This window comes from Dicentrarchus labrax, unplaced genomic scaffold (assembly GCF_905237075.1).
Source record: "Dicentrarchus labrax unplaced genomic scaffold, dlabrax2021, whole genome shotgun sequence".
Taxonomy (NCBI): domain Eukaryota; kingdom Metazoa; phylum Chordata; class Actinopteri; family Moronidae; genus Dicentrarchus; species Dicentrarchus labrax.
In genome coordinates, this window is record NW_026136721.1 from 18,268,306 (window position 1) to 18,289,194 (window position 20,889).

The following is a 20,889-nucleotide window of genomic DNA, read 5'->3' on the forward strand; positions in this document are numbered from 1 at the left end:
TGCGGTTGTCTGAAAACACAGTTTATTCAATTTAACCCTCTTCTTAGCTTCAGCTCTGAAATGCTAAATTTTATTGGGCGTGCTAAATAGTCTCAACAACACAATCGTAATGTTGGATTGTTTACTGGGTGAGAAGCTCAACTCTAAACACCCTGAGTGACTGGCAGCCGGCCCATAAACAAAAACAACATCAAGTAGAAATACACAGTCTGCACGGGCGGAAGAGAGCACAGAGACAATCTGTTACACACATACTGCACATCTACATACCAAATATCTAACATTTGGCAATTTCAACAGTTAACCTTGCTATACATTCTCAAGTCTAGTGAGACCTCTCTTTATAAAGATAAACCAGTATAACCAGTCAAACCTCATTCATTCTCTATCCTATGCTCCCCTTCCCTCTGCTCCAAAAACTGTTAAAGTTATCAGCCTCTCTGCTGGCTTAGTGTCAGGACATCTGTCTTTTATCAACGCCAGGATTTAAGAATATTTAACCCAACATCCACATAGGTCCACCACACACGTGTACACACACACACACACACACACACACACACACACACACACACACACACACACACACACACACACACACACACACACACACACACACACACAGACACACAGGCACAGACATTCACACCATGACCCTGCTATAATGCACCACTGCATTGACCTGTTTCCATATAGAGAGATTGAAGGTGGTGGTTGTTCGGAGGGGGTTGCATGTCAGGACCAGCTGTGTGCATGTTACCTCGAGTGTGAGGTTTAAGCAAAAATGCATCTTATACATACCTACATATACGTATTCTGTAGAAAGCGTGCAAAGGGAATTTTCTTTTGCATTGAGCTGTTATGCTTCTGTTTCCCTTGTACCTCTGCAGTATGTTGTTGGTACTGTTAGCTTGCATCTTTCATCTTCTTTAGTGCTATTGTTTATTTGGTAAAATGAAATCAAAAGAATTAAATATAGAGAGATGGTCAGTCAGATAGCAGCTACAAGGGAGAGGCTTGCTTTGATTAAGTCAGGGTAGAGACTGAAAAAAGAAACGTGTTGACTTAGAAATAAAAACCTACTGCAAACCACACTGTCAGCCTCAACCTGAAAAGAGACTGATTGCAGTAACAATAAACTAATGAAAGTCTGCTTCCATCAGAGGAAACTGTTGTCAGACTGGATGGTTGACCGAGCTCTGAGGTTACAGCTAAGTGTGCCCAGTTGTTTTGTCAATACAGTGTTGTCACTACTTCCTGTTGTTTGTCTCAATAGCAACTCAATAAATGTAATCAATTTAAAGCGTTTCTCACTTTGCTGTAACCCTAGGTGTTCTTTTATACCTATGAAACCTGTCAAATGTATGGGTTTGACTACAGGAGCTACAGTGTCATTTAAAAAATAAAAAATAAAATCAGATGTCAAACTTTCCAGACACTGTTGTGCTGTGTCTGGACAATTATAACATTTAAAGCATTGTTCCCATTGTCCTGCTAATAAAGACATTTCTGGTGGCTAGAACTTAATAATTGATTGTTGATTTACCCTGCATCCCCTACCCCATTTTGTTGTTTAGTGGGTGTATTCTTCACTGCCCATCTGTAGAAACTGTTTGTGTTCTGTCTGCAAGATTAGATGGTGTGGAACACATTTTAGAGTCTGCAATTTGCACCTCAGTCTACTGATCCTCCAGGACACATCTTGGTTTAAATGTGACTCAGACAGCCCTGGTGCCGTCGACCTTAGACTGATGAAGGCCTTGAATTGTCAGACAGTCAGACACAGCTACATTACTGTGGTCTGCCACACAGTCTCTCACATACTTAGCTCCCTCACTTGCACCAGAACATAGTATATGTCTGGGAGATTACATCAGTGTTTGGTGAAGGTATTTTTAGTTGTAGCTGGATTTAGGCTTAGTGGGCATCAGCAGGTATTTTCCCAACCAACTTATAAATCTTTATGACATTTATATAAACATTTGCATTGATGTTTTTGGGAAATTATGATTATATATTATATTTATTACATTTTGGGTGTGTGGTGTATTTAACCTGTGAAAGATACATATAAATGCAAATTATTGGGTTCACAATAAATCTCACATGATATATACAGTATTTATACAGTATAAATCTACTGTGACTTGATGGTACAGTAAATGCCAGTTGTCTACACAGTATATATAGCATGGTAAAACTGTCTGTATGTGGTGCATTTAAGGGCCATCATGGTACAGTAGAGAACAGGGCTGGCTAGTTTAAGAAAAACTTAAATGCATTTTAAAAGTATTTCACTCTTACCACATCTTACAACTTCTGTTTTATTCTGTTTATCTGTAGTCAGTGCGAACTTCCTTTTTGCTCTCATATACTGTACACAGTATGGTTTCTGTTTATTCTAGTAACTTTGTCATATTTTATTTTATTTTAATGTTTTCCATGGCAAAATAGTCATAAACGTCCAATCAAAGCAGAAAGTACAGCAAAATGATTTCTGTAATGGCAACATTTTGCAAAGCTTTCATGTGGCATTTTCTAAGATTGTTGTCAAATGCAGCATATTTTTGTAGGGTTGATCTCATCTCATCACTGCAGTCTGTCTGCGGTTGATTTCCTGTACTTCCTGTATTTTTGAAACTGGTAGAAGTGTGCAGATGCAGTAGCTTGGTAGGTGAGAAGCAATCACACGTTTACTGGCAAAGCACACACACACACACACATATTACCCAAACAAGTAATTCTATACACTCATGGACACATTTCCACATTCTGTAGATTCAGCTGCAGAGTTCAGACCTCTCTGTCTTTTTGATTTTAAGGCAAGTGTAAGGGAGCAGGGCACCAGCTGATACTCCGACCATATTTACTCATAAAGGGCCCTTTGATTCTCTGGGCTGGGGTGGGGGGTGGGGAGGGGAGTGGGTGTGTTTGGGCGGCTGGTATGGCTTTAACACCACTACACCTACTCAACACTAATTTCAGCCCACCTGTGCCAGCTGCCATGGAAAAGAAACTTTCTCTTAAACACACAAACATGCAGCCTTTGCGCTCTAGTGCATGCACTCTCTCACCTAACACACACCCAGTCTGTTTCCTGCAAACACAGTAAGAGGATGGGGGCCTGTCATGACTCTGCAGGTTCAGGTGCAGGTGACCTAGTTCTGGAAAATGTTCACTTCTTCATTTCTCGACTTCTCCAGTTTCTTTTTCTCCCGCTCCTTCACCTTGGAATAACAATAATAAAAATCCTCTGGCTCTTATATTGAATTTGAAAGTTTATATTTCTCCCCAGTCGTCGTATTTCACCCAAGCTGTCACAGCAATAGGAACCATTTCTCTCCTTTGGCTCGGGCACATTTTCAGCTTTGCTGCGCTTGTATTTTCTATATTTACCATAAAATATGCCGAGCTCGTCCCGTTTGGAAACCAGAGACGATGAACTATGTTGAAACGTATTTTTAATTACACTGTGCCCTCAGAAGGAAAAAAAGTGCGCTGAAATTACGCTTTATTATATGGTTCTTGAGCCTCCCAGCCAAAAGCAACTCATTCCATTTTGTTTAAAGGCCATCTTTTCTTCCCCTCCTTCTTCCTAAAGTGGTTTTTAGGACTGCTCCACAGCAGTCTTACCCTTTCTTTGACATGCTAGGAGCCCCAGCGCCTGCCAATAAAATAAATAGCAGCGGACTTGATTATACAGGGATAGACTGAACTAGAGAACCCAAGTGTACAACGAGTGTCGGAATAAGTGGGTGGCTATGTGTTGCTACCTTAAACGGTCTCTGCTTCCTTTTTATACACCAGTTCAGGCCTCTTGGTGTGCCGTCTTTGTATTTGGCCAACAGCAGCCTCGACACTCCACTCGCAGGAGGACAGTAGCTTCTTTTAAAGAAGTCCTCTGCTGGCTCAGCGTCTCTTCACAGCAAAATGAGGGTTGCTGTCCGGTTGAAGGGGAGAGATGGATTATGTTTTTATGAGGCCCACCCAAGAATCCCACCACCAATGCCACAATGAGGGCTGGAGGAGGCCAGAGCTAGGCATGCTTCCCTGCTCACACCCTTCCCCACACTTAACCTTGTTGTCCTGAAATTGTGGAATTACAAAACAAGGCTGCGCTTTGGTCAGGCAAACATGAACTTAGAGCAGTAGCTTGAATCTACGTTTATCAGAACATAATTTGCAGCTAAGAGAAAGGCATCTTCGGTGCTTGTGCTAGTCAACAAGAGTGGAAGTTTACAGAGATGTTGGTGTTTTCTTTCCCTCCACCTCAAATTATGAGGAAGGGTGGCAGCTGTAGTGGTCGGATGATGGAAGTTCCAGTCGTGGTTGGTGTTGGGCATGGGTACCTACAGGGAATCAAACCTGGCTGTCAGCTTATTTATGTCTTGAGACAGGAAGTAAATATGTCTTGGGATGGAAAGGAGTTGAACAGACACAGCTGGAGTCGGAGATGTTAGACCTGATGGAGGAGGGGAAAGAGAACAAGCCAAATTATCTGTACAGCTGAGCTAGCCAGAGGCGCCAGCTACTCTTACGCTCTTACTCCTTTGTATATTTCTTCCCCTCTCTCTTTCTTTTCCTCTGTGTGTATCTCTTTCTCTCTGCTTACTCAAGGTTTATCTCCCTCTCTCTGTCTTTCCTGGTGGTGATATTTACCAAACGTCTGGTCAAAGGCCCAGCCTGTCCACAGATCTGGATCGGATTTACTCAGGGCTTAGGGCTCTGTTTCATGCTCTTTGCTTTGAGAAGAGTGAGCTGGGTGAGGGCTAGAGTGGGAGTTTCTTACAAAACTCCCTAGTTCTGTGGTTAGAGGATATTTGGGATGGAGGGTCTGGGGAATTCCCTACAGGACATATGTCTTTTTCTTCTATCTTTGTGTAAATCTGTTTCTTCCATTTGAGTCAAAGCAGTGCACAATAAAAAATATAAAATATTCCTAAGGCCATGTGACAGTAAACAGCTGTTATACATCAAAAGGAATTTGGGCAAAGAGCAGCTCAGGACAAAGTAATGTTTAATACTGATATTTAAGTGAATGGTGACTCATACTGACATATGATTCTTCTTTGTCTTTTCCCTTCTCCCCCTCTTTCTTACCCCTCATCTATCCACTCGCCCTCCTTCCTTCCTATTCATCTACCGCCTCCCCTTCAACCACATTATCCCTCCAGTCATCCCCCTCAGTTGAAAGACCAGGGTGGTCCTGGTGCCCCTCAGCAACCTCTGTCCCCAGCCCAGCTGCCTGAAGAGGCCGAGTGCCTGACGGTGCCCAAATACAAGAGAGACCTGGTGCAGAAGCTGAAGATCCTGCGGCAGGAACTCTCTCAGCAACAACCCCAGGCCGGCCACTGCCGCATCGAGGTCTGCCGTGAGGAGATATTTGAGGTAAGAACTGAATAGAAGACTGATACACACAAAAATGTTAACAATGCACTTGTTGTAGTAGCCTATTTCTCTTGAAAACAGTTATGCTACCTAGAAAACTGCAAAAGGAAACACAAACACTACCTTTCTTTATATTTATAGATTGTAAACCATCATGATCGTGAACCTTTTTTTGTCCATAATGTTTTACTTCAGGAGTGCAGGTTAATCTAGAAAAATAGTCTTGAGAGTCAAAAACATGCCCCCCCCCCCCAACTTAACATTTTTCAAGTGCTTTAAATGTCCAGTGTGTAACATTTAGGAGGATCTATTTGCAGAAATGGAATATAATCTTCATAACTATGTTTTTATTAAACTGAAAATCTGAAATTATGAATCATTGTGGGGGTTTTTTTACCTTACAATGAGCTGTTTTTATCTACAGAGGTCCTCTTTTACTCCAATGAACAAACCAAATACTGGCTCTAGTAGGGTCCGTTCACGCTTTTCATGATTTTTGTGCGACCACAGTAGTTTTTTGTAGATGTGTTCAAATGGGTGTAATCAGCAACTTCAATGCTAGATGCCACTCAATCCTGCACACTGGTCCTTTAAACCATAAAAGGAAACATTCGGTTGAGTGTTGAAAGGCATCTGAGTGAGCACAGCTGCAAACACATGCACATAAATGAATGCATAACACAGACTTTACCATAAATTGTGTAATGTGCATTGATGTGTTCTTAAAATTCTTCATCTGGTATTCAAAGCATCACGTGCTGACATGCAAACTCTAAACGTCCATGAAAACAATTGCAGAATGCTCACAAACCACAGATCTTTGCATTTTACTGGCATTCTTTCACCCCATTTACGATGTGCACCAGAAAAAGGCCCAGGGCAGCACAGAACCAGTACTCAGAACTGCTTTATGGTTTCCAGGGAAAAGCAGAACAGAAAGGCCTTCACAACACCACAACTTTTCCTCCTCTGCCTCTCTTTTTCTTGCTCTCCCAATCATTTGTTCTACCAAGGCAAGGCATTCCTTCTGGATGATTTCAGCAGCCAAAGAGATGTGGATGGGGAAAGGGAGAGGGGCGGGGGGTGAGGAGCGGGTGAGGAAAAGAGCTAAGGCAGCAGTGGCAAGTATTTGGGGCCAGACATAACTTCATAACTACAAGTTGAGCAATGAAAAATATGACTTCATCCTCCTTCGACGTGACAGCTGTGGAAGGGGAAAGTTAAGTGTGAAAACCAGCCCTGCAGATCCACTTGTGAACTAGCGCTGCAGTTCACAGCTGGCAGTGTGTTCACACGAGTGTGCGCACATATTTACAACGGGTAGTTTGATTTCCTATCTCCATGTGTTCTGTGCCACACATTCACATAGGATTAACACGAACAAAAGCACTCAGTGTACAGTCCAACATTAATCCAATGGTAGTTTTCAATGTTTTGGCACACAAATTCTAACATTTTGGATAACTTAGTTTAGAGTATCTAAAACGTGAGTGTTTAATAGCATATTACAGCCGACTGTGCTGTGCAGCTCTGTCATGCTTTCACAGTTGCAGCAGTGCTGTTGCTGTGGCAGGGTATTGTTTATTGTGGCACGGCCTCTGAGCCTCTGAGAGGACAGACAGGGAGATGACACTTATGTAATGTAAAAAGGAAACACACTGACTATTTGTTTAACTATATCTTCGGTTAGGGGTACGATGAAGAAAGGCAAGGAGCTGGCGTGGTTTTATTATTTTTAAAGCAATACTGCAGCTATAAGATTGAATGTTTGTAGGCTGCAGAATGCACATAAAAATGAGCCCATACCCATCTTGACTATGTCATTATTTTCAGGCTCAGTCAGGAATGAGCTGAGTTTCAGACGTCTACTGCAGGACTCAGGTCATTTCTCATCACTAGCTAGAAACAACTTTTTGGTGAAGTCTTTGTTAGCATTAATACTGCTAGTAGCTGCTTGAGCTCAGTGGACCCTTAGGTTGTCAATCAGGATGAGATCATAATTTTAAAAAGTAATTTTGTTGTTTTTCCAGCAGTTTGCGTCATTGATGAATACTAGACATTGTCAACTAATGTGACATTTAATATATTCATTTTCTTACACAAAATTAATGTTATTTTCATTATCTTATATCAGTGTGAACAGACTAAAAAACATTGTAATTAATCCATTATGATGATGCATGACAGGCCCCAGTAGCTCACCTGGTTGAGCGTGCGCCCCCCTGGCTGAGTCTGAACAGTGACAGTGAAAGTCATTTTGGTTGCCTGGCAGAGAGATTGGAGGTGTGCAGTGTGTCGCCTGCAGCTCTTCATCTAACCGCTCACTGTGGCTGCGCCTTCTTATTCCATTACTCCCTGCAATAATTTAAACTGATCCACTGTCAAAAAATTTAGGAAATGTTGCCATTGTCTTGTTTTGTATAGATGCATTTTAGATGACCTGTGACTTCCTGTGACAATACTTCATAATGAGTCAACTTGTGTTTTGGCAGTTAAATGCTTTTAATGTCACCAGATATTTAAATGTACAGTGTATATATAAATATTTTTATCAATGACCATTCTGTAGGCCAGATAGAGAGCTTTGGAGGGCTAGAAGCTTGGGTACACCTGTTGTAGAGTCACGTTCTATGACACTGGTCAAGCTGGTCTTGTTTTCTGTTACATGATATTAAATTTGCTGTATGCGTTCAATTGTAGGAGTCATACCGGCAGGTGATGAAGATGCGTCCAAAGGATCTCTGGAAAAGACTGATGATCAAATTCAGAGGAGAGGAGGGACTGGACTATGGCGGGGTAGCAAGGTACTTTGTTATGTTTATTTTTCTGTGGCTTCATGCTATGCTTGTTTTGAACAATGTTTGAAGTACGTTTTCCTTAATGAATCTGTGTTTGTGGGTGTGTACATTAGGGAATGGTTGTACTTGCTGTCCCACGAGATGCTGAACCCTTACTACGGCCTGTTCCAATACTCCAGAGATGACATCTACACTCTACAGATTAACCCTGACTCTGCCGTCAACCCGGTAGGAAGGATTTCATTTTATAGTTTTATATAACTTATAGTAGACGTGTGATGATAATATATGTATCCAGCCAGTCATCAGATATAAACAGAAACATTAAGTTGTTTTCTAGTAGAATATCTACAAGGTTGCTGTTAGGATATCTTGGGATGATGAAGCCAAAATCAGACACTCATCAATCAGCACATTTTGGGAGATATTAAGAGTTATAATTAGATTTATATAACTTTATTTTGGTGAATGGATTATGCTCAGTATGTGGACATATATACACATAGTATTCACATATATTTACATGCTGTAAATGATCCTGAAGTTGTGACCTACCCTCTTTTCTGGGTGTACCTCTTAGGTATTATGGTAAAACTGTACTTCTCAATCTGTGTTTTATATAAAACTGATATGATAAGAATAAACCCTTTACATGAATACTGTTGTTTAATGCAGGAGCACCTGTCGTATTTCCACTTTGTTGGTCGTATAATGGGCATGGCGGTGTTCCACGGCCACTACATAGACGGAGGCTTCACTCTGCCCTTCTACAAACAGCTGCTGGGCAAACCGATCACGCTGGACGATATGGAGTCTGTTGACCCTGACCTCCACAACAGCCTTGTCTGGATCCTGTAAGGCTTTCTTTTGTTTGTTTCCAGGCAACCCATTATTTTCTAGATTCTCTCACTCGCAACCCAAAGTTAGAGGAAATGCATATATTACTGCTATTAACATTAAGAGTAAAAGCAATATTCTTGAGTGTCACTCCCCCCTTAATCCTGGTTTTCCTTTTTTACCAGTGGAAGAGTAAACAACTTGTACAGATTAAAAAGGCATTGAGCACACATACTTGACCATTCTCTCAACTTCTCCTACGACTGTGGTGCCCTCTGCTGTTAAGCTGATGACATCCATACTCAAAAATGAGCGCTCTTGCTGGTTTAGTCATTCTCCTGTTTGTTTTGACACAGTGATGAGTGTTTTCCACATGAGGATGTTGTGACAATCTTCTCGTGATAGGGTCTAAAACCTCTTACTTAATTATAATGTCATCCACTATTATGTCTGTTTAGTAGTAATCTCTGCTGAGTCATCTTTAAGGTTAAGGATGATAAATGCTGCTTTTTTTTAATGAAAATAAAAATGTTGTGTACAGATCATTGAACCAAATTGTATGTAATGATGGGAAATCAGTAAAGAAAGATCATTTCTGTGGAAGCTAAGAGCTGATTCCTGTTGTTACGAACCATCTCTCTCTCTAACCTCACCTTCCTCCTCCTTCAGGGACAATGACATCACTGGTGTCCTGGACCACACTTTCTGTGTAGAGCACAATGCCTACGGAGAAATCATTCAACATGAGCTCAAACCCAACGGCAAGAGTATCCCCGTCTCAGAGGACACCAAGAAGGAGTATGTCAGGTATGGAGACAGAGGTGCACACACAAAGACAAAAATGTGACAGCAACACGCAGTAAGCAAGCAAATTACATTTCCACCAAAACAAGTACCATATGTACGTTTTCTGTGGCAGACTGTTGACTTGTCATAATTCAGTTTCACAATGACTGTATTTGCAGTCCCTCAAGTGTTAAACTAACTCCTACTGTGTTTCTTCCCCTTCCTTCTTCAGGTTGTATGTGAACTGGCGTTTCCTGCATGGCATCGAGGCTCAGTTTCTGGCCCTGCAAAAAGGCTTCAATGAGGTTATTCCTCAACACCTGCTGAAATCCTTCGATGAGAAAGAACTGGAGGTACAAGACTTTCACAATAAAAGTGTGTCTGGTGATAGCTGTGACTGTAGCTGGATCAAACACATTTTTATCATTTTTACTAACTGTTAGGTGACTGAAAATATCTTCTATTCCATCTTCAAAAATATAATAATTATTTCAAGTACACTTGTATGGTATAATATTGAAGTTAATATTTAAGTTTCCATCTCCCTCTTTGGCCTTCAGTTGATAGTGTGTGGCCTGGGAAAGATTGACATCTCTGACTGGAAGTCCAACACCCGTCTGAAGCACTGCACCCCCGACAGCAACATCGTCAAGTGGTTTTGGAAAGCCGTGGAGTCGTTTGATGAGGAGAGGAGGGCCCGGCTACTGCAGTTTGTCACTGGCTCATCCAGAGTCCCACTGCAGGGTTTCAAGGCTTTACAGGGTACTTATCTGACTCTGTGTGTGTTAACCTGTTCCTCAGCCGGGTCCATATTATTATATATCTCAGTAAAAGCTGAAGTCCACTTCAGGCTTTAGCATCTGTTCCAGTTTCACTGCTTTGAATCATTATACTGTTTTTTTGTCCATATTCTAAAATAAATGGATAAACTACTGCTGGACACTGGAATTTGAAGCTGAACTGCACCTGATGGATCCTGTTTGTGTTTGGTCTTCAGGTGCTGCAGGACCCAGACTGTTCACCATCCATCAGATTGATGCTAACACCAACAATCTGCCCAAAGCCCACACTTGGTGTGTGTCACATGCAACTAAACACACACATGCACTTGCACAAACATAACATGCACACAATCACTGATTATTGATTAAGGAATATAATACCTTCCCGTCTCTGATAGCTCAATTCATGTGAACTCTTTCTTTTCTCTCCAGCTTCAATCGGATTGACATTCCGCCCTACGAGAGCTACGACAAGCTATATGACAAGCTGCTGACAGCGATTGAGGAGACCTGTGGCTTCGCAGTGGAATGAGAGACACATTGGAGAGTGTGTTTGTGTGTGAACATGTGTAACTGTGTGCAGGACTCTTGTTAGACCATCATTGTCACAGCAATGTGCTGACAGGTTCACTCAGAGCCTGATACGTGCGTCTTCGACCAGCCTGCAGTCTTCCTCTTCTCTCACCTCTCTCCACATTCTTCCCTTATCGATATCTGTTTGAACAGCTGCTAGAAAGACATCCCCTGTCATCTATTTTCTATTCATTTATTTGTTTGGGTGTTTTTGTTTGGGTGTTTTTGTTTGGGTGTTTTTGTTTGTGTGTGTGTGTGTGTGTGTGTGTGTGTGTGTGTGTGTGTGTGTGTGTGTGTGTGTGTGTGTGTGTGTGTGTGTGTGTGTGTGTGTGTGTGTGTGTGTGTGTGTGTGTGTGTGTGTGTGTGTGTGAAAAACACAGAGAAAATTAAGATAAGAGTTGCAGCATTTCTCTTTTTTTGCATAAAAAAAGAAAAAAAAGAAATTGCCCGGTCATCTCACTTAAAATCAAATCAAGAAGCAGTTCATCAACTTACAGTTCAACATCTTACAGAAGTGTTTCTGTAAAAAAAGAAGAAAGACATTTGACATTTGAGAACAGTGAGTCGCTGTTTTGTTTTGCAGTTTAAACTGATTGAATTGAACCTTGTCATGCTACTGAATCTTTAACACTGCAGGTAGCCATATCTTGTCCTTTAGTAGCCATCCTAACCTCAACCAACACACCTTCCAATCCTCATGGCTGCAGAGTTGGTTTGCTTCATCTTGTAGGAGCGCCACAAATTCATCCTACCTCAGTGTGTAATGCTTTGATATTTGAGGGGTTTCATTCCAAAATGCCATGTATTCTCTTTTGGAAAAGTAATTTCAATCAAATTTAGAATTGAAAATATTTAGTTTACAGCAATGCTTCACAGTTAGTGTAACTGTCATACCAGCAGTCGTTTTGTAGCTGTCAAACCAGATAACTTGTGAATATATCATTTTGAAATGAAACTCATACAGACTGACTTGGATGTGGGTCCGATGTTTTGTGGCGTTTTTGGAGTCAAGCTTTTGGTGGGTTGTTTAAAGATTAGCGACGGACTCTGGTTAAGAAGAAACTTATTTTATTCCCCTGAATCACTGCATTGTGGCCACAGCTCTTGTAAATGTGTGTGTCTGTATGTTTCTGCATGTGTATACAATTGTGCGCTTGTATGCAAGGAAGGCAGACATATTACAGATGAATCCCCCACCACCTCTACTAGCACAGTCTCCTGTATTTGAAGCTGCAGAGCTGATTGAACCTCACTTTTTGAGCCTGGTTCGTCTTCCTTTTCTCTCTTTTACACATTTGCCTCCGGCGGTTAACAAAGTATGCATGTTTTGTTTTTTTTATTTTATCGAATCCAGCATAACCCAGCACACTTCCTGTCAGATTATATGTGTAAAGGGCACATCTGTCCGAGGGACCAGGCTTGATTTAAAAAAAAAAAAAAAAAAAAAAAAAAGCTATTCAAAGGCAGGTGACTATTTTCAGTCACATCACCAGTTTAAAAAGGCAGAAGTATTTCTTTCTCTTGTCACTTAAGAGCACTTTACAAACTGAGCAATGATGGCAGGAGTGCTTTCTTCACATTAGATTAAAATATATCATGTTTCATTTGCTATACGACTACATTAGAAATATACTGAGTAAAAAGTATCTATACACCTGTAATTTTTGAGTATATATGTACAAATACATAGCTATTTTGTATATTGTTGCTTCTTTCTGTTCAATTTAAATGCAAGCATGTTGGTGTCTGTCACAGACCTCTTTGCATTCTCAGGTGAAGTTGTCCTTTTTGTTGTTTTTTTATGTTTTTATTATTTTACATTTATTAGGCTAGTATGTGAGGAGCAGTAAAATTGGTTTGAATGGAAACTATATTTCAGAGGCCCTGTCTTTAAAACCCACGATAGTGTAAAAGTTGGCAGTTTAAAGTGACCTTTTCTTTTGGTCAATCATTTTCACATGTTAACACACACATACCTTCATAGGAGAACATGAATGGTCATATTTGCTGCTCTGGAGGTCTTTGTCACCACTGAATACCAAACAGCACAGACGACAATATTATTTCATATGCACGGGGCAGGGTTGGTTGGTGGGTGGGGGGGTGTACTGAATGCTGATTGTGGCCTCAAATCCTCTCTGAGCTGCAAATGTTGGAGGTTGACTGCTGCTGAACTCCTGGGTGCTACACAGTGAAAATGTTCAACCAGAATGAAACGTTACTAAGAAACCAGAGAGGCGAAAGTGAGAAGCCTCCATCCAAAGAAAACCCTCTGCATGAATGGATGCTCAAGAGATAAAGCCTATTTATTTGCATAATTATTACTCTTAGAAGACTTTGGAAAATCAGCTAAATGTTCTTTTTTTATATGTGTATACTGCCTGCATTTATTTGTAACCATGAACAGTTTGTTAGCTGGTACTCCTGGAGTTTTTTTTTTTTTTTGTGGTCATCAGAGAAAACAAAACGGAGCACATTGACATTTTCATCTTTGTACAGTTACAGAGAATTTATTTGATTTTACTGTTTAATAACTAACTCAGAGGCAGAAATGAAATGCATTACAAGTTTTTTTTTGCACACATTATGCATACTTGGACTCCAAGTTATAATCAGACACTTCCTTCTATTTACCAAATAGTTAATGGACTGATTTTTTTTTTTTTTTTTTTAATGTAGATAACATATATATATACACACATGTTCTTGATATGCACACATGTATGTTTGTCCAGTGCACACAGTCCACTTCTGCTCTTTGTTACTTTTTTGTTGGCACCAAGTTTTCTGGCTGGTTCAGTCTTCAGTGCAAAAGCGGGGGTTAAGTGCTTCCTGGCGAGGGGAAATCTCACTTTTCCCCTCGGTTAAGCAGCCAAATTGGTCAGACATCCTTCACAATTTTGTAAGTCATTGTTAATTGTTTCAAGCTGTGATATATATATAATCGATTGATCTGACTAATCTAATTGAATACATTGAGAGCCAATTCTGGCCATAATCATGTAGTTAAATGATGGTTTAATTGGTTACAAGCCACAACAACCTGTAATGTTCAGCAAACTCTCTCCCCACACTTTTAAGTACAAATTTACAGGTTTACGTGCAAATTTGTGTGTGTGAGTGTGTGTGTGTGTGTGTGTGTGTGTAAATGATTTTTGATTGAATTCAGTATAAAACAGAAAAAAATCTTAGGTTTTTTTTTAAATAAAAAACACCATGTTTTATTTCTTTTGATTTCCTATCTGTTTTTATATTTATTATTACAGTATACGTGTTCATAGTTTTTCACATCAGCTGCTCTGTGAGCTTGTAACTGACACCTGTACATAAGGACAATAAAGAAGCAAAGTAATACACTTCTTGTACCCTTGCAGAAAGCTGAGCAATAAAACTATGCTGTTTGAACCTCACAGCATTATGTTTTATAGAACCATGTGTTTGTCTTTATTCCTGCTGATGAAACCCCTCGAAGGGAAAACGTAGATTTTTATTTGGTAGAAATTTTATAACCCTTTGTTCAAGTTGTCTGAATTTCTTTTTATTGAAATGGGAAATTACATTAAGTATGTAGCAGACGTGGAAATACCAGAAAAAAACATGGCAATACAACAGATTCTGCTTGCTTTTAACTAAAGTTTAAGTACATTAATATAATCAAAATTAACTATGATAAGAATTAGTTTTGTAAGCTTTATTTTATCTTCTTTTATTGGATAGTTATTTACAGAGTAGGTGCCATGCATTGCAGACTAGCATGTTCAATGTTGTAATTTTACCTATTTACCAGCACTGTAGAACACATTTTATGGAGTCATCATAGCTTTGTTAAATAGTAACAACAGCCACGCCCGCCGATAGGGGGGGGCGGGGACAAACGGGTCTGTTGTCCCGGGCCCAGGGTAGGGGGGGGGGGCAGAACTGGGCCCTCATTAAATTATGGAATAATAAAAAATAAAAAAATTAAAATAGGCCTATTTGTGGAAAAAAATATGTAATATTTGAGTTACATAAACGCTTTGTATTTGTTTTCTTCCTAATTCTCCTTGAAATAGTGGTCAAGAAGTCAGAGTCAGGCTACCGGTGAGAGAGAGAGAGAGAGAGAGAGAGAGAGAGAGAGAGAGTCACAGTGGAGCGGGAGGGGCCCGCTGCCCCATCGCAGAGTCTGAGCATGATGGTTCAGAGACTGATCACACACTTCATTTCAGCGATTCTGCATTATGGCCAACTACAATGACCGACTCTGATAGAGTGAACCTCGTACCTGTGATGGCAAAACGAACTCCTTTCTCAGAGAGAGCAAAGGAATTGCCAGCAGATGCAAAGGGCAGGGAATTCCCAAAATGGAATAGAGACTGGGTGGTATATAGCAGCTCAAAAAAGGCCTTATTTTACCTACCATGCTTGATGTTCTCCTTTGAAGTAGAGAAAAAGTCAACTAGTGCACTAAATTCCACAGATGGAGAGGAAGAGCAAGGGAAAGGGGGGGGGGGCATCTAACTTTATCTCGTCCTGGGCCCAGGCAAGACTGTCAGCTGGCCTGACAACAGCTGTCAGATAAATGTAATGAGGTAAAATGTTCAGTATCTCCCTCTGATATGTAATATATGATATGATAACTAATATACTCCAGTAAAGTAGTAAAACTGTAGGCTACTTACATACTGTATCTGCCCCACTGCATTCAGTGTGATATCATTTAGATATTGTATATATATATATTGTATTGTACATGTGTCTCTTACTGTTTCTTATTCTAACGAACAACAGAAGATAAACCGGAGAACCGGACCGTGTGAACCGTGACGATGACGACACAATCAGCCTCCGGTGTGCTCATTGACAGTATATATAGGTTCCGGCTGGGGCTCGTGACGGGACCGTCTGGCCAATCACAGGTCAGATCGGAGAGAGGGCTGGTCCACACGGTGCGCGTGCACGTCCCTGTAGATGGCGATATCCTGATTCAATGGCGGAAATTCCTGCAGGAAAAGTTGCAATTCCCGCATTGGCAACAACAGCTTACACCACAAAGCTGCCCAAGAAGAGGAAGACGGACTTAACGAGAAGAACGGCCAAGAGAGAGTCGGACTACAGACGCAATAAAACGCGCGTGAATATCGGTGAAGCCTTTCAGAGATGGAGAGAACTTCGCAAATGCCTCGGCCTCAGTTTGGACTCGGAGCTTGCCGTTCTTCTCCTGGACAGGTGAGATGCTGAGGTTGTCAAAGGGCCGTTTTCCATGTTGCCGTGTTACCTGGATGTGCTGTTGTGGTTGGTTGGGTCGATTCACCATGAAAACAGGCGTACGACGCGCGTGCATGTGCCCGTGGTCGTCTGGTGGGAGGGACGTCAAGACAGAGAGGGGGGGAGATTATTGTCAACGGGGGAGGGATGCAAGAGGAGGGATGGGAATTCAGGCGGGTGTTTTTTTTTTTTTTTTTGCAGAAACAACTGCCTTTAAGTGAAATGATATAAACGCGTTTACAGTGAAATGTACTCAAAGTATCAAAAGTAATCCCTAGGCAGCAGATCGCCCCCAGTTAACTCTGTTAGTAGGTTGTCGTTCATGTTGTAGCTGTACACTATCTACTGCATCATAATATATAAACTCATGTTGGGATTTTACTGAATAAATCTGAATCTGCAGTAGAGCTGATACTTACTATAAAACTATAAATTGTAGTGCTCTGTAATATAATTTTAGAGGATTGTTGGACTGGAAACCACTTTTGGGCAGATATTCCCATATGTTGCTTCAATCCACAAACTGTTGTTTACAGCTCAGTTACATCATGTTTACAGTGTATATAATCTGCTATACAGAGGCCTACATAACTCAGTATACATGGACTGCAGCACTTGCCTGTGTAGTAGGATACAACCGGTTTGGATTGGCAGTATGGTTTACATTGCACATTGGGAGCGCAACTTCAGTCTGTGCAAGTCACTGTGGAAGTGCTGGGCTCATTTAAACCAGCTAACTAAATCATGATGAGGATTTTTACATAAAAGGACACTTCACTCATTTAGTATTGCCCTTTATAAAGTTGGGAGCCTCACAACAGTCAAACACACAGGAGACAGACAGATATTTTAGTCACCCCCAAAAATGTTGAATCCTATATTTCCTACAATTAATTCTGTATTTTTTCATTAAAAATAAATATATAAACAGAGGATAATAAAACAATACACTCAGTTACACGTTTTATAGTATTATTAATAATGTGAGACTTAATTGTATTAACATGCTGCTTTTAAAAATGCTTTGTTTGATAATTAAGCCCTATGTATATGAATATATTAAATAAGTATGTATTTAGTTTTATATTTAATGTCTACTAAAACTTAAGAACTCAAATAGTACATCTTTATTAAATGAAACTAATCAGACATTAATCAATATCTCGTACAGGTGTTACATCACATTCTGTGACCGTCACATTCTGTGATCTGACCGGAAGTCCGGTGCGTCGGACGTGATGTCATCACGCAGTGTAAAAAAAAATAAATAAAAAAAAATAAACCCCAAACAAATATGGAGGCTCCCGCTCCCCAGAAATCATCCGTAAAGAAGAAGAGTTAGATCAGAGGAGCTAAAGGAGAGAAAGAGACTCAAGAAAAAACATCTGTGAAGAGATTACAAGTTAATAAACTTAAAGACTGCTTTTATTGAACCGGACAGGTAGGTCGGTAACTATAATGTGAAATACAACTGATGTTAATGTAGAGTAGAAACGTGTTATCAGTGTGTGTCCATATATATATATATATATATATATAAAGCTGTTATGTGTCCATATATAATATCAATATATAAAGCTGTTATGTGTCCATATATAATGCTGTTATGTGTCCATATATAATATCCATATATAAAGCTGTTATGTGTCCATATATAATGCTGTTATGTGTCCATATATAATATCCATATATAAAGCTGTTATGTGTCCATATATAATATCCATATATAAAGCTGTTATGTGTCCATGTTTTATGACTGTAGTTATCTTCGGACAAAATCAGAGAATCGACCTGAACGACCAACCGTTAAAAGAAGTTCCTCTACTGAGACCTGGTGAGAGGGCCTGTGTGCCAATTTAAACTATGAAGTAATGAATGAGTAATGTAATAAGAGCTGCACAATTAGTTCTATAATATTATCGGAATTGCAGTTTGGTGAATTGAAAACTGGGATGCAAAAATGATCATCCCCACTAACTGTGAATTATATCTCAATCACCATATATGTCAAAGTAATCCCAATATTATTATCATTATTATTATTATTTACCATATTGTGCAGCCCTGATGTTAATACCACAACAAGCAAAGCTAAAACTTTTACCATTGTGCTTCTTTGTTGTGTTTCTTTAGTGAGAGTGTGCACATTTACCCACTCGTGATGAATCCACCAGTCGAATATGAGCCGGAAGCTTATCCTGTTGCTTCTGTCCACTCACCTGAGAATGGAAAGGTAAACATGTAGAGCTGAAACCATTAGTTACCTAATCGACCACCAGAGAAAATAAATCTGTGAATATTTTCACAATCAGTTTATTTAATTTATTTAAATTTAAACTAAGAGTCTCATCATTCTCTGATTCCAGCTTCTCTCATGTGTGAACCGGCTGATTTCCATTGTAGATTGGAGAGTTTTGGGTTTTGGACTGTTGGTCGGGCAAAACAAGCCGTTTGAATACTAAAAGATTTATCAGTTTATAAAAAACCTCCACCAGATTAATTGATAATGCCATCAGTTTAAATACCTTAATTATAAAATCTTAACATTTGGTAAAAGTGTTCAGGTACAATCTCCAGCACTTTAGAGCACATATACGTAGAACACATGAACATTATACATACATAATGTGTCACTTTATGCTTTCTGTAGTTCTGTATCACTTTGGGGTTGATGGCATTTCTAGCTGAAACACATTGTTTACTGCAAGCATTAACCCTTATTGACACTCTCTGTATTTGTTGTTTATGTTTAATATCTGACTTTGTTCTTTTTGTAACAAATTTAAATGTATTAAGACATTTGTGAATTTGTATGAAATGTGCAAAATAAATTATGTTGCCTGTTTTTTAAGTACGCTTTGTGCTGATGGGTTGCTGTTCCATGTCTCATTTTAAAAGGAGTCAGGGGAAAAAGATGCTGCTTGTCAAAGACTGAACAGTCAAGATGAGGAGACAAGATGGACGACAGGCAACCCGTCAGAAAATAAAGAAAATAGAGGTTAGTCATCTTAACAGGGTTCCCACATCTGCTTAAACATCAAGTATAAGGACGTTTTTAGAACTTTACAAGCCCAATAACTTCAAATTCAAGTTCTCAAAACAGCCTAGTTTGAGACACGGATCAAGGTTAAAAGGAGGATAAGACCATACAGCTTCTAAATTCAAGTTTCTCTCTTATATACTGAACTCAGACCTCGTTAAGCACAGTCTTTACATTGTTCCAACAATCACCAACTCTGATGTGTGAAATGTTTGTGGCTCTACGCGCTGTGGCTGCCTCTTTGATCCCCTACCTCCCTCACGCACACTTCATGCCTCTCCTCTCTTGGTCCGTCCCTGCTGAGTCTTGTTTGGAGCCTCTGAGGATCACCTTGTAACTGTATTCCCTGTCGTCAAACTAGCAAAAATAAACCCTTAATTCGCCGCAATTAGATGTGAAAGTACACTGGCTCTACAGCTGTTTTTCCCTCATTCAGCAGTTCAGTGTTGTACTGCGCTGAACGTCTGTCACAGAGCGGCTCTTATTCTCTGGATGCAGACCAATAAATTAGCTAAATAAAATAACAAATAAGCCCAAAAAAACCAACCCTCCATCAGATATATTCGTCCAATCGCCCAACTCTAGTGTAAACACACAAAATTACAGGATTTCAAGGACTTGTGGGAAACATGTCTTTTGATATTTGAAGCCAATTGTTTCCAGGAAAAGTGGAGTAATAAAGGATCCATCCACAGATATTCAAGAAGACAAGGATGAAGAATTCAGCACCTCATTAAGCGTGGGAGACGGGCACTACCTGGTGGATTTGGGAAGGTATGCAGACATTAATATCAATAACCAAAATCCAGTTTGAGTGTCTCATCCCTAGCTTTACATTTACATGTATTATTTCCATACTGTTTGTTTATATTGAAAAAAAGTTGAAACAAGAACTTCTATTCATGAATCTTTTCTGACTCCCTCAGCTCGTCAGAGTTCATTGTCGATGAAGAGTGCATCCTTCAGCTGTTCAGGTCATGCCGGGAATGCAACAGACAATGTACGGTTAGAAAACGTGTGAAAGGACTAAAGCTTGTGGTTTCCCAGGCGTGCTGTTTCTGTGAAAGCCGCTATAAATGGACTAACCTGCCAGATGACGACGATGATTTCCAGATAAATGGAAAAGATGCGGCACACGGACAGATCAACTCGGCACTGTCGCCAAGCAGTAATACTAGCTGAGACAGAACCATGTCTGAAATGATGCTCCAAGTGGACAATGGTTGTACTGAGACAAACCTGTGACAGGGGTCTGGGCAGCTGTGGTTACTCTGCTGCCTCTGTGGAGTTTGGTTGTGTTTCTCTGGAATATCACACAGCTGTCACCAACTTCTGTTTGTGTTTATTTCCTGGTATCAGGAAGTAAACATGAGCCATCTGATGCTAGCGAGAGGCTTGCAGCATTTGTCTGTTAACATCATGCATACCGCAGTGAGAGAAT

The 20,889-nt window shown here is 40.2% G+C and overlaps 2 protein-coding genes across 2 annotated transcripts in view; both read left to right on the forward strand.

The window, feature by feature from the left end:
- Positions 1–14,594, forward strand: part of LOC127354270 (E3 ubiquitin-protein ligase SMURF2) — a 64,685-nt gene extending 50,091 nt beyond the window's left edge. Inside the window, exons 12-20 of the mRNA XM_051384071.1 lie at positions 5,175–5,388; positions 8,089–8,192; positions 8,300–8,414; positions 8,862–9,040; positions 9,693–9,830; positions 10,042–10,162; positions 10,370–10,571; positions 10,807–10,882; positions 11,024–14,594. Of these exons, the coding sequence (XP_051240031.1) occupies positions 5,175–5,388; positions 8,089–8,192; positions 8,300–8,414; positions 8,862–9,040; positions 9,693–9,830; positions 10,042–10,162; positions 10,370–10,571; positions 10,807–10,882; positions 11,024–11,123 (1,249 nt within the window). The 3' untranslated portion in view covers positions 11,124–14,594. The remainder of the gene's footprint in view (positions 1–5,174; positions 5,389–8,088; positions 8,193–8,299; positions 8,415–8,861; positions 9,041–9,692; positions 9,831–10,041; positions 10,163–10,369; positions 10,572–10,806; positions 10,883–11,023) is intronic.
- Positions 14,595–16,085: 1,491 nt separating this feature from the next.
- LOC127354288 (uncharacterized) lies at positions 16,086–20,834 on the forward strand. Its single transcript, XM_051384124.1, has 6 exons — positions 16,086–16,369; positions 18,171–18,242; positions 18,542–18,641; positions 19,307–19,406; positions 20,144–20,222; positions 20,375–20,834. Exons 1-6 carry the CDS (start codon positions 16,131–16,133, stop codon positions 20,628–20,630), a joined length of 846 nt encoding a protein of 281 aa, XP_051240084.1. The 5' UTR covers positions 16,086–16,130; the 3' UTR covers positions 20,631–20,834.
- The last annotated feature ends 55 nt before the right edge of the window (positions 20,835–20,889 follow it).